Raw genomic sequence first — 12,717 nt, forward strand, 5'->3', positions numbered from 1 at the left:
GCCTGAGAGTGACTAAGCCAGGTTACCGCCCACGCCTTAACATCACCGAGTTAGGCGCTTCCAAGATGACTAAGAACAAGGAAACGCACTTCCCATCTCCCCATCTTCCCCCCCCCCAACCCTGGTTGCAAAGCACACATACAGCTGGGTTAGAAATGGAGGAGGTAATGATTTTCAGCTCGGTATAACAAAGTCCTAAAATGCAAAAGGCATTTCACGAGCGAAGCCCGCAATAAGCACTTAACAATATGGAACGTCTCCGTCTCCATCCCCCCCCCCCCCCCCTCGCTACGTCTTAAAGCGCTGGCGGCCTGCAAGTTAACCAAAAAGGAGGAAGACTCCCCCGCCCCCCCCGGACTGACCGCACGTGCGTCTGAACGGAAACCAGCACCGGTTATTAGTGGCTTCTGGGATTTTAATGTCGGGCTGCGCAGCTTCACGTACCAAACACCATCTCACAACTGACAGTCAAGGCCCGCTCAGAAAGCAGCTCAGACAGCAGCGACCGAGGCTACACGGATTAATCACAGGTTCTGGTAACGCTAACTCCATTCTGACAACGAATGCCTTCAATCAAAAGCAGCAAGCCTAACATTTTTTTTAAACATTAGCCTATACTATATTAAATGCCAGAACCAATGATGTTGTGCACCTACACCATACACATAGCCTATATGAGGGCTATAGAGGGCTCTCTCAAGTATGTAGCTAAATAGCGATAAACTCCAAGAATGTCTCTACAAAGAGTATATAATTAATCCAATGACATAATTATACTTGCATGCTAAAGAAACGTGAAAATCAGATTTTTTTTTGCACCAGATTATGCAGGCCCATTTACAACCTATGGACAAATATTACTTTATTATCGATTCAACAAATTACTTCGCAGGACAAGCAATCTGAAAGCATTCGCTGGACCTGAGGACCAAAAGATTAACCCTCCGGTTTAAATGGTTTGCTGTGGCAGTTATAGATTCAAAAAAATACACGAAAAATGAGAAGGAACCCCACACGTGAGAGAACCTGAACAATACACAAATGTGTAGCAGTTAGCCACCTAGGAACTTAGCCTCTCTGACTGGAGCTAAATGCCGAAATAATGGCCAACATGGCACTGCGTCTGAAGCTGCAAAACGAGCGCTAGGCTAGGTGATTGGGCTGGGGCCTCCTGTCAACACATCACGTTTATACGCTCTTCAGAGTAAATTACACAAAAGTTAATAACCATTAAAACTTCACAGGCGTGAAGTGAAATATTGTAATATGACATTTTTACAAAGCCAGGCTGCTGTAGATATTTTTTATTTTTTTTTATAAACCAAACACCCTGAACACTAGGCACTGGCATTTAATGGTTACGGATTCAGAATTTCAATATAGACAACTCTTCTACACTTATGTTTTTCCTCTTATAATTAAACACCCTGTATTCTGAAGTGTAATCGACGGTTCGCAAAAAAAATGTTTTCACCACTCAAAAAAAACAAAAAAAACAACCCAGACTCAAGGACTAGCATGCGCGGTTCTTCCGCAACCTGAACATTCAATGCAAAACCATCACCTACCTCTTCAGTATTGTGTTTTTAGCAGCACCTGGGTTTTCACTGTTGGAATGATTCAAACGTGTGAAGTGACCAAGAAAGACTTTTTGGCTGGACAACAGCGGGGCCAGCCCTACAAATGCGAATGTCTGTGACTGACTGACTGAGTGACAGAGTTACACTGCGCATGTCTGTGACGTTGGCCGGTTCGGTCCAGCCATATACTAGGTTTTAACCTGGTCTTGTTTTTTTTTTTTTTTATGTGTCCCCCCTCAGCCCTCCAAGCTTGAAACTGCGTCGTTGGTCTGGGCCCATCGGAAACACGGTTGTAAATAAAATATTCACCCCCTCTCGGCGAAACCCTCGCAGATGACAAACCCGTGAGAAAGAAATTTCCGAAGCTGAACATGAAACTGAGGTGCTAGAGTGAGAAGGCAAGCCCTGCCTAAGAGGTAATAACGTGCTAACAACTGCAACGGCATCCCAGCTGGGGTTAGCGCCCTTTCAGAAAGGCAAAACACGAATTTAACTTGACATAAGAAAAGGAGTTCGCCCTAAAAAAAAAAAATAAGTACAGCTCCGGTGCAGCTTGGTCTTGAAAAGAGTTGAAATATAGAAAAAGAAAAACCCTAGATGAAAATTCCCGTTTCATTCAAAAAAAAATTTGTGTCACATGACCCTGCCTTGATGTGATGAGAAATGCAGCTGTTACTGTATGAGGAGAGTCCCCACGATAAATCAACGGGTCAGATCTGAAAAGGGCCCAGAAACTAAAAATTAATGTCCACTTGGGGGGGTCCCTATCGTGCCTGATGTGGAACTATATCAACGCCCGTTTATTTTAGCACGGGCCAACGGCAACGCACAGCGAGTAAAGAAGGCTGCCATTTTCACGGCCGTTGACGACAACCTGACAAGTTTGACACAGGAGACAGAGCAAGTCACACTGTTCTCATTCCAAACCCAACCTCCCCACTTGCCAATCTGAACCAGTCACCAAATTTAAAATACATATATATATATATGTATTTATCAGAGAACAGTCACTCCCCCTAGGTACCCCCCAAATCAGGCAACCGCTCACGTAAAAAAAGGGGCGACATAGCTCAGGAGGTAAGACCGATTGTCTGGCAGTCGGAGGGTTGCCGGTTCAAACCCCGCCCTGGGCATGTCGAAGCGTCCTTGAGCAAGACACCTAACCCCTAACCCATAACTGCTCTGGCGAATGAGAGGCATCAACTGTAAAGCGCTTTGGATAAAAGCGCTACATAAATGCAGTCCATTTACCATTTACCAAAAAAACACGGAAAACGGGTCAGCGCTTGCGCTCGACTTTCCAGGTAGTTTTTCCGGACAGAGCCTTCTTATCGGAGAGTCGCGAATGGACGAACGTGGGCAGGTCCCATCAACCCCTTTCCCAGATAGAAGCGCCAACGTTTCGGCAGTAGACCGCTCCCCCGTGATCACACCGTACGCACACCACACCGGGGCCACAAGGTCACCTGGCTTTGTGAACGGAGTTCCAAATTACATCCCTGATCTAATTATTCGCTAAATTGAGCAGACTTGAAACCTTTTCTCTCCCTCCCCAGTTCTGAAATATGCAGATCGTTTGTAGAGATCCATTTGGTTTATTGCTCTTGAGATTCAAAGCTGGAAAGCCCCCCCCTCCCCCCTCCCCTTTTCACCATAACCTTCTCACACTCAAATAGGAAAATTCAGCCCATTATTTGCCAGCCCCTGTGGAATAGCTATCACAGTGCTCTTCTTGGAAAAAATCCATCTCTTTTTGCTCTAATGTATGAAGACACAGGCCTATTCATTTGAACCAAATTTAGAAAAAGAAAGAAGAAAAAAAAAGATCCCTCCCTTTGTAATCCATTTTGCTGACAGATCTGATGCATCTTAATTGTTTAATTGTCACTTCCTGCGGAGAAACGGAGGGACAGGCCAGCGATGTGCCTGTACCCTGTCCTCACACAGTTTCTGTTCCTATCTCCCAAAGTAACAGAGATTGCACACTTGGATATTGACTGCACTCACACACGCACTGACCGATGGATACTGCATATTACTATGGCTTACTCTCAGACTCTGCTTTTTTTTTTTTTTTTTTTTTTTAATACTTCTAAAAATGGACAACACAGTTAGGATGCAGCCTAAGAACGAACTGGCTGAGGATTTCACTAAGCATTAAAGAAAAAACTGAATCAGTCAACTCGTCTTGTACAATGTTCGTACAACATTTTAACAGAGAAAAGACTGTAAACGATTTCTGGTGCTTTGGGTCCACGAATTTAATGTAATGCACACTCAATCCGCAATGACCAGTGTCTTTATTTTAGAACTGCCCATTTAAGCAAATCCAGTGCATTTATATGACCCCCGGAGGGACGGTAAAATGGCTAGATGTTTGCCATGCGTTATTCCTGGGCCTGGTTGGGCCTATGTTGCACAGCCTCGGTGAACGCATTTTGAACGCAAAACCTGTAAAGTCTTACAAAATCCAACCACTGTTTTCATAACTGTCATTATGCACTCGTGTGCTTTCTCTTAATAATGATGACAGAATTCTCTTCAAGCGAGACGCATCCGTGGTTACCTAAAATATTAACCATTAAATCACATGCAAATGCAAACACTGCCCGCACTCCTATAAAATCATGGCAAAATGTAGGCTGATTCCACATATCAGTTATGGAAACTTTGCGGTTTAAGAATTACGAGTGCATTAGCAACCATTTTCTCGATCACCACAAAAGAGCAACAGAAAAAAGAACATTCAAATATAACGTCATAGAAATACAAATATGCACAAGCAACGCTGCAATAAAAAAAAGACTCATCGCGGAGATGAAAGCTAGATAACTAATGCCAGCTATCTATACATTAAAATATATTGAGTAGCTAACGCGATATACCTCGATTATCAAGTTATATCAAATTAACGTTACTAGCTAGATCTAGTTTAGGATGAGCGTTAGCAACACATATAGCTAGCTACTGCACCCGTGCATCATATGCGGTTAAAGTGCTTCATAGCAGGGTAGCTGACATGACATAAATTATTCTACAACGAGCAGCGATAGACTAACTAACCCGTCAGCTAAATGCATTTAATCTAGTTAACTAGCTAGCTAAACAGCTTTTGCATATAAACCATTTTTCTGCTAGCCAACTTGCAAGCCATTTGCAATGTTGTTCATGTAGCCAGCCAGCTAACTGTAATCAAGAAATTGGAGCATGGTAGCCAGCTAGCCGTGTATGCAATAATGTCTGTATGTCATTTTAAGGTTGTATATTTAAACCGATCCACACTGTGGTTCAAGTAAAACGTTAGCTAGACATATATAAAAAATATATTTTTAAGTGTTCATTCGATAGCGAATTTAATTAACGAGTCAACTTCTGCTGACCGACAGTGGCCGTCTCGTTTCATAAAGCGTTAGCTAACGTTAGCTAAACGTGCTAGTTAGCTAGCTAACGCTGCACCAATCCACTGCAATCCAAGCTGGCTCGCAAGTCAACGTTAGCAGGCTTGTAAGTTAGCTAAAAGAACACCCATTCAACCTTCATTGGCACAGGTAAAATCACAACGTTACACATAAACAGACACAGGCATACTGATCGTAACGGTTTGCTACTGTACCGAGGAGAAGCAGCTTCAGTTCCCTCCTCGCGTCGCGCTTGTCTCGGCGGAGCTGCTTATCGATCTCGGCGTTGATTCGTTTCGACTCCTTCGCCTCTTCGCTCAGGCAACAAGCCATCATGGACTCTAAAGTCATCACCTTTGTATTTTAGAAGCCCGATTTTAACGGGACGCAACGCACCACACTTAATTTTAGTATAGTGACTCCCCTTCGGAAACAGGAAAGCGGAATAAAGAGCAAGGAGACTTGGAGGGAGTGGGGGCCTGGCTCTCAAGTAGCTAGGCTAGTCCCCACAAACCGACGTCTCCTGAAAGGATCTCTGCCGACCGCGAAGAGGGAGAACCGGGGACAATGTTTAAGTGGGAAAAGAAGAGGCCCGGCGTCTGCGCTCCGTTGCTCTATTCTGATAACTTGCTTCCGTCACATGCACTAGCTAGCAAGCCATCTACCGTTCCGTTAAAAAGTCTAAGCAATATGTCTTTCTGTAGCGGTCGACCTCCCTTTCGGACACTCCTCTGCGCTCAGAAACTCTGGTGCCGAAGACGGCGGGACAAGCTGGGCTGTCGCGACATCGGTTCAGTCTCCTTACTTTTAGCCTAGCCGCCCAAGAACCAAGCCCAAAATACGCCCAAATAGCAACCGAGCGCGCCTGTAAAATTGCCCATTAGTCAGTGAGCTACCCGGCTAGATTTAAACCTTCCAACTTGTATCGAGGTAAAGCAAGAAAAAATATTCTAAAAACACGCCTTTGTTTTTTAAAGGTCTAGTACGGCTAGCAAACTAGCTGTACTAAAGCTACCTAGATTGCTAGCTAATGCAGTTTAAAATAGCAATAATTTGCTGATCATCATGTAGCGAATAATGCAGTATTACGAGTGACAGAGTTTGCTATCTACATTAAAAATCCTAGCTAACGGTGGCAGGGGCCTTATCTTTTCCGGACGATTCCCCCTCTTAATTTTTTTTCCTGATGATGATCAGGTCTCCTCCTTCAGCCCCCAATGAGACATGCACACTACACCAGTTCAGTCGATACCAGGCAACAGTGATGATTGACAGCAAGTAGGCAAATCCAGATAGCGTTTGGGCGCGGTATAGCTAATAGGGATATTATGGGCGGGTTTTACGTTTGATTTCAAGGCGGATTTTAAAAAGTATCAAGTTTGGTGGAGAAACTATATATTTTTAAATATATCAAACTCTTGATTCTGCCAAGGTGCGTACAGCAAGGATATGATATTGACTGGACGAACAACGCCCACTTTCGCACTATGCTCTCCAAAAATGGAGTCCAGTCCATAAAACTTGCCTCTCTTTAGGTGATTTGCAACCGCATATTTTTCCATAGGGCTACATCAACATTAGATGACGGTGATTATTATTAGCAATAGTAGTAGCACTAAAGTTAGCAATAATAATAGTAATAATAATAATAATAATAACAACAACAATAATAATAATAATAATAATAGCAGTATGTCTTCTTACCTTTGTTTTCAGTGGGAAACGCCACATGGACAAAATTAAATTGACAGATTTGTCATCCTCACTCTAACTCTGGGAATGGGAATAATTATCAGTTTATGTGGCATATACGGAAACCAAGAATAAAATTCAATTTTGGTTAAACATGCACGACAGTGATCCTTGGGCACTGGCTATGCCATGGGTAAGATGATCCTGTATTGGTGTTCTGGTATAGAAAGTACGAGGAGAAGAAACTGGGGTTTCCGCATTCAGTGTAACGGTGTTCAAAACGGATTTTTTTTAAAGTGCAGTTGATACTCCAGTCCCAAATCACTTATGATTTCACTTTTCGCTTATGATGGCTTCAGATGTGCCCCATTATAGCCAACCCACTGTTACAGAAGCCTCTGAAGAGTATTCCAGTTTAGCTGTGGGGAAAATAACTGACCAGTAATGTGTAGCAAAAAGGTCAGATAAGGTAAGTCTGTTCTCAAACTCTGTACCCCGTGATCTTAAATAAAATATACATTTGACAGAGCATAAGAGGTTTTATTTGCTTGCGATTTAGGACTTTTGTTGTTCTTGATTCCCACATTTATACCCAAGTGGTTATGACTGTGGTGGCTGTTTAATATGATCCTATACATTGTAGTCAAGTTATTACAGCTTTGTTAATTATCTCTTATTACTTCAAATAAACCTATAGCCTGACTACATAATCCAGAATTGCCAGACTCTAGTCAAGGAAGGCTATAGTGTCTGCACGTTTTTGTGAAGTCAGTCAATGGCCAATTTAGGCCTTGACCATAACACTTTCATGTAAAATGTAACTACATATTACTTCAACTGTTTATAAGAAATCACACACTGTTACACGCAAGCCTGCAAATGGACAAATGATCCATTCCTGACAAGGCCAATATTTATGTGCAAAATTGTCTTTGGTGTTTTTGATATTCAGTCTGACAGCAATTGTTCTAGTCATCAGTGCATTAGCACTTCATGCCTTAAATCTTTATTTATTTTTTTCTATTTCAGCCTTTCTGAGTTTTGTAAGTTCTGTATTTTAAGTGTGAGTTCTTTAATTGATTCATGTAATATGTTTACTTTCAGTTTACTACATGTCCAGTTGTAAAAAAAAAAAAAAAAAGTTTACTTTCAGTTTACTACATGTCCAGTTGTAAAAAAAAAAAAAAAAAAAAAAAAAAAAAGGTCTCATAAAAAACTGACAATCTAAACATTAATTATTTATAGAGTGCAATAGTCTATATAGACTATTATGATGTAAGTCTTAGATTGGGAGTCAACCTTCTTGATAGCACCTGTAGATTGTGAGGTATAAAGTAGGAGCAGACAGCCGACTCTTCTTAAATACTTAGTTACTTTACTCAGAGGAGGTCACAGATAGCGATGGGAAGGAGAATCACAGTACAGGAAGTGTCATGGCTGCCGTATACGGGTTGAAAGGCAGCCCTACCCACCCAACAGGTTACCGGCTCCCTGAAAATACGTCATTGAGGGCCCCCCCCCCCCCCCCCAAGTGACTATTTAAGAAAATCCCAAAGCTGTTTCAGAAGGCCGCAGCTTCTTCCGAATTCCCAGGAGGAAGGGGTCAAATTCAATTTCTGGGACGCTTGTGCCTGGAACACCGTTTTTCATGTTGGTGTGTTCACACTCATTAAGGCTATTGAAGTCTGCTCTAAGGATTGCCCTACTCATCTACTTAGTCTGTTGTAAGGGTCACACTTCATCAGAAATGAAAATTCCGAACTACCCCACTGAACACAAACATGCAACGCTTCAGGCCAACAGGTGTTTTAATTCAATAACTGTTGAAAGATGAGAAAATGTATTTTTATAGTTTCATGGGCAACGGAGCACATGCATTCTAAGAGTTTAAGCTTTTGGTAATACATGTTCAAACGTATATATTTCCTGATGTCAGGACCTAGGGGGGTATTTCCCCTAGCAGGATTACTGAGTTAGCTGGATAATTTAACTGAGTAAAACCTGGAACAGCTGTTTTTTTTTTACTTCAGTCCATATGCCAGATTTGAGAGGGTTTCGGGTTTTACTCTGCAGTTATCCATGTAACTCTAATCCTGTTTCACGGAGGCAAAGTTAGCTGGGTGACTGCAATTGTAATTTTGTCGATGGTAATTTTGATTGACAGCAGGGTTTTATTCTGTACATTCCAGGCATTTCAAGAAGACAACCGTTCACACCTACACCCAGTCTTAAAATGGTGGTGAAACGTCACCCACAAAGGATAGTTCACTAATAAAAACAAGACCATGTTAAAACCTAGTATATGGCTGGACCTAACACAGATGATCCGGCCGACCAATGGTGTAACTTCATAGCTCGGCCGACCAATGTTGTAACTTCGTCACTCAGTCACAGACCTTCGCGTTTGTAGGTCTGGCCCCGCTGTTGCAGTCCAGCCAAAAACATAAAATTTCTGAATGTTATGCAAGGCGTACTTAATGAAGGTGTGCTTCAAAAAAATATTTTAAAATATGAGGTACCACACTTGCATGTTTTTCCATGGATTATATAGATGCAAATATCTGGGTCCAGATATTTACATTAAAATGTAATCTTTTATACATTCAGTACACTGGTGGTGGGTGAGGTGAGTTCTCACTCATCATTGTAAAGCACTTTCAGTGTTCAGAAAAGTGGTACATAAATGCAATGATTCATTCATTCATTCATTCATTCATTCATTCACACTGTATACACAACACTCATGTGCTTGAAATACATAGGGTGCAAAACTTACCCATAGATCAATTATCAACATGTTTTCATTTGTGTTCCTGTTCATAGCAATCAATATATAACCTGAATTAACAATTCAAAGTATCAGATTATTGTTCTTCATTTCATTTCAGTGTTTTTTTTTTTTTTACAAACTGAAAAATTGTGCAGTATTTTCTTATACCCATAGTTTTAAACTTATATCCACATTGCAACTTGTGGATAAATGTCACTAGCCCTTTATTCCCTGTGCCTAAATTTAAGGAAATAATGATACATTACACTGATCTATGCAATGTCTGCATTCTAATGTGCATGAGAAGGGACAGATTTTCCTAAATTTGCTCCTCGCACTCAGACCTTGTGTAAACTACAGTTAACAGAGGGGTTAGCCTCTTAAAATGAGGTGTATCCTTTGAAATAATTAATTTGATTTGGCTAAATTGTACTTAGTCGCATCATTTACATCCTCTAATGTGGCAAGGAGAAAGAAAGCTTGAGTTAAGACAAATCTTTGATTACCTGCCAATAGATTTTGTTCAGATGATTGACACGCTTGTTAATCAAGCAACGTAACTGAAAGAAGCTGAGGGCTGTGATTGGTTCAAAGCTAAGACTTTTGCCCACTCGTCTCAAGCTAACATGTAACTACTAATTACATTTTATCATTTTTAATTTTTAATGAACCCCCCCCCCCCAAAAAAAAGGCTTTCATCTACCCCTCATTATACCCCACCGCTGTCCATTCAAATTTCTCAAATACTGTCTCTTGCTCAATATTATATTGACATAATATGGCTATTATGTCTGATGACACTGCATATTTGAGTGAAAAAATCCTCTCACGTTCACAGATATTCAGAGCAGTTATAATTCTTCATTATACCTTCTCCAGAGAAAATACTACCCCCCGTCTGTTTTCACCAAACCCAAACTGCAGTACTCATTATGATAACTGTGCTAAATTTGGTTTCATTTACACATAACGACTACCTGTATGAATGTACACAAACCTTCAAAAGAATGTCCTCTCAATTCTAGACTGGATACTGGATATTGTTCTAACACAAATTCCCTACAAATGCAATTACAGTGGTGTGAGTGAATGAAGCATTTAAAATCTCAAGTATCATTTCATTGAAATATAAAAGCTGGCATTTGAATTCGTAAGATCTCATCAACTATTTAAGTTATATCTTAAATAAACAACCCATCACTTGATGCATTTTTTCCATATCTCACATCTTACGAATGCCACTTACGAGCGCCCCTCCTACCTACCTCTCCCAGGATCCCTCATTTGGACAGGCACGCTAAAATAACCGACGTAATGACATCTAGTGGACATACTGGTTAATTACAAGTTACCCTTTGACACTACTCAGGTGAAGCATTGAAACGATTGAAACGCACTCTCCCAATGTATACATTTTATTCTCCATTTATGGCAAAGGTATTGTGTTTAAAAGTTGACTGAATGGACCGTTTGTGATTGATTTTTTTGTACATGACATGACATGTTAATCAGTAGATCTTAAGCTGTAACATGTTGCTATGTGTGCTATGCAGCTATCGCGTGCAATCCCCTGCTACAGAAAAGTAGTGTAAACACTGGCGATTTTAAAAGCATATGAATATGTCTTTTAGCATTTTTCAGAGAGAAGAAAAGTGTGTCTGTTTTCACAGCTTCCATATGGCAATGATCATAATGCGATTCTCCATTTAAAAAAAACTACACGTTATGGAAGGTTCCCATTTAATTTACCAGAGTGCATTTGAAATATGACAAAACCTTTTTAAAAAAAATCTGCCAGACTCACTTATTTATGTTCATAGTTATGGATATTTTTAATATTAAGCTTTCACAACAAAAAAGCATACACTACTATCTCCTCATTTTAGAGCTGTACACACTATACTTGGTTCAACTTACATAGTATTATTTGACATCCAATTTGAGTTCCATTAATTCAGTTTGTTGACAAGCTCCTCCTGCTGTTCTTTTAGTGGACGAATTAGTAAGCTGACTAATGCATTTGCGTGACACACCAAGTTAAATTTTCTTTCATGGCATGCACAGATGGTTTATCCGACAGACAGGATTTTCTAGCTATTTGTTGCTGTAAGCAATAGACACTAGTTGTCTGGCTTGCGTCCAAAGGGTTTCCGAGCAGTCTCTCATAACTCAAGGACTCCTCTTGAGAATTTGCGCGTGTTGAACTTTGGCCTTCTTCCTCCACCCTGTTTATCAACGTTGTCTTCGGGAACACTCAAATCAATGAACAAAAAGTATTGCTGACGCTAAGCCCACTATTGTTTCATTGTCAGGCATGCTATTCTGTCAAGCAAAAAAAAAAAAAAAAAGAAGAAATATGAAGAATTTCAAATACACACCTCAGGGTGTTGGCGTTTACCTCCACCTTGGCTGTTGTGTGCAAATGCCTCTGGGAGCGATCGTCTCATTGGTTCCCAGGAGCATGCAGCTCCTTAACCCCTCACGTAACAGACAGCTTTCTCCTTTTTAAGAATTTAAAGAATTCTAAAGTCGTACATTTCTGGTAAATGTTTGGTACTGTGCTGATACTGCAGTTGTACATCATGGGCCTGGTTCACAAAGAACTAATAGCACAAAGCTATTACTAAAGCTATAACTACTTTAGGGATCAGTGATTCTGTTTACAGGACATTATTTTAAATACCCCAGGGGCTTTAATTGGGACACATCAAGATTTCCTCCCTCCGTTAGAATACTAATTATCTTTAATATTTAACTTTTTCAAAGACATGCAGGTTAGGTTAATTAGAGACTAAATTGCCGCTAGGTACTGTGTGTGAGTGAATGAGTGTATGAGTGTGGCAACCTGTCCAGGGTGTATTCCTACCTCTCACCCAATGCATGCTGGGATGGGTTCCAGCACCTCACATGACCCTGATCAGGCATAAACAGGTTACATAATGGATGGATTAATGGATGGATGGATTATCAACTTTTTTTCTGTTAGGCATTATTATTTTTTGTCTCAAATCTTGAATCATTCAGTTACTGTTACCATCGTTCAGTCTTTATTCCACCGGTTCTTCTTTTGGATTCTGCTTTTGTGTTGTCCACCCTGCACAAAGGCTGCGGGAACAGGCTCCAGATTACCTGTAACTCAGAACGACCAGGAAAAGGCACTTGTTTTTATTGATGTGCACTTTACAACCTAAGCCCCCCTCGCTCACATGGAACTCAAGGCAACCTCAGCATGTATAAACCTACTGACAAATCCATGAAAAAAATCCATGTATCTTAC

General features: G+C 40.8%; 1 protein-coding gene across 2 annotated transcripts in view; it reads right to left on the reverse strand.

Moving 5' to 3' along the window:
* Positions 1 to 6,216, reverse strand: part of LOC118225437 (guanine nucleotide-binding protein G(q) subunit alpha-like) — a 48,571-nt gene extending 42,355 nt beyond the window's left edge. The window contains exon 1 of one of the 2 annotated variants that reach the window (XM_035413831.1): positions 5,194 to 6,216. In XM_035413831.1, the coding sequence (XP_035269722.1) occupies positions 5,194 to 5,329 (136 nt within the window). In that variant the 5' untranslated portion in view covers positions 5,330 to 6,216. The remainder of the gene's footprint in view (positions 1 to 5,193) is intronic. The other variant, XM_035413830.1, reaches the window with a different exon arrangement.
* Positions 6,217 to 12,717: the final 6,501 nt, after the last annotated feature.

The sequence above is a fragment of the Anguilla anguilla genome, chromosome 4 (genome assembly GCF_013347855.1).
Source record: "Anguilla anguilla isolate fAngAng1 chromosome 4, fAngAng1.pri, whole genome shotgun sequence".
Taxonomy (NCBI): Eukaryota; Metazoa; Chordata; class Actinopteri; order Anguilliformes; family Anguillidae; genus Anguilla; species Anguilla anguilla.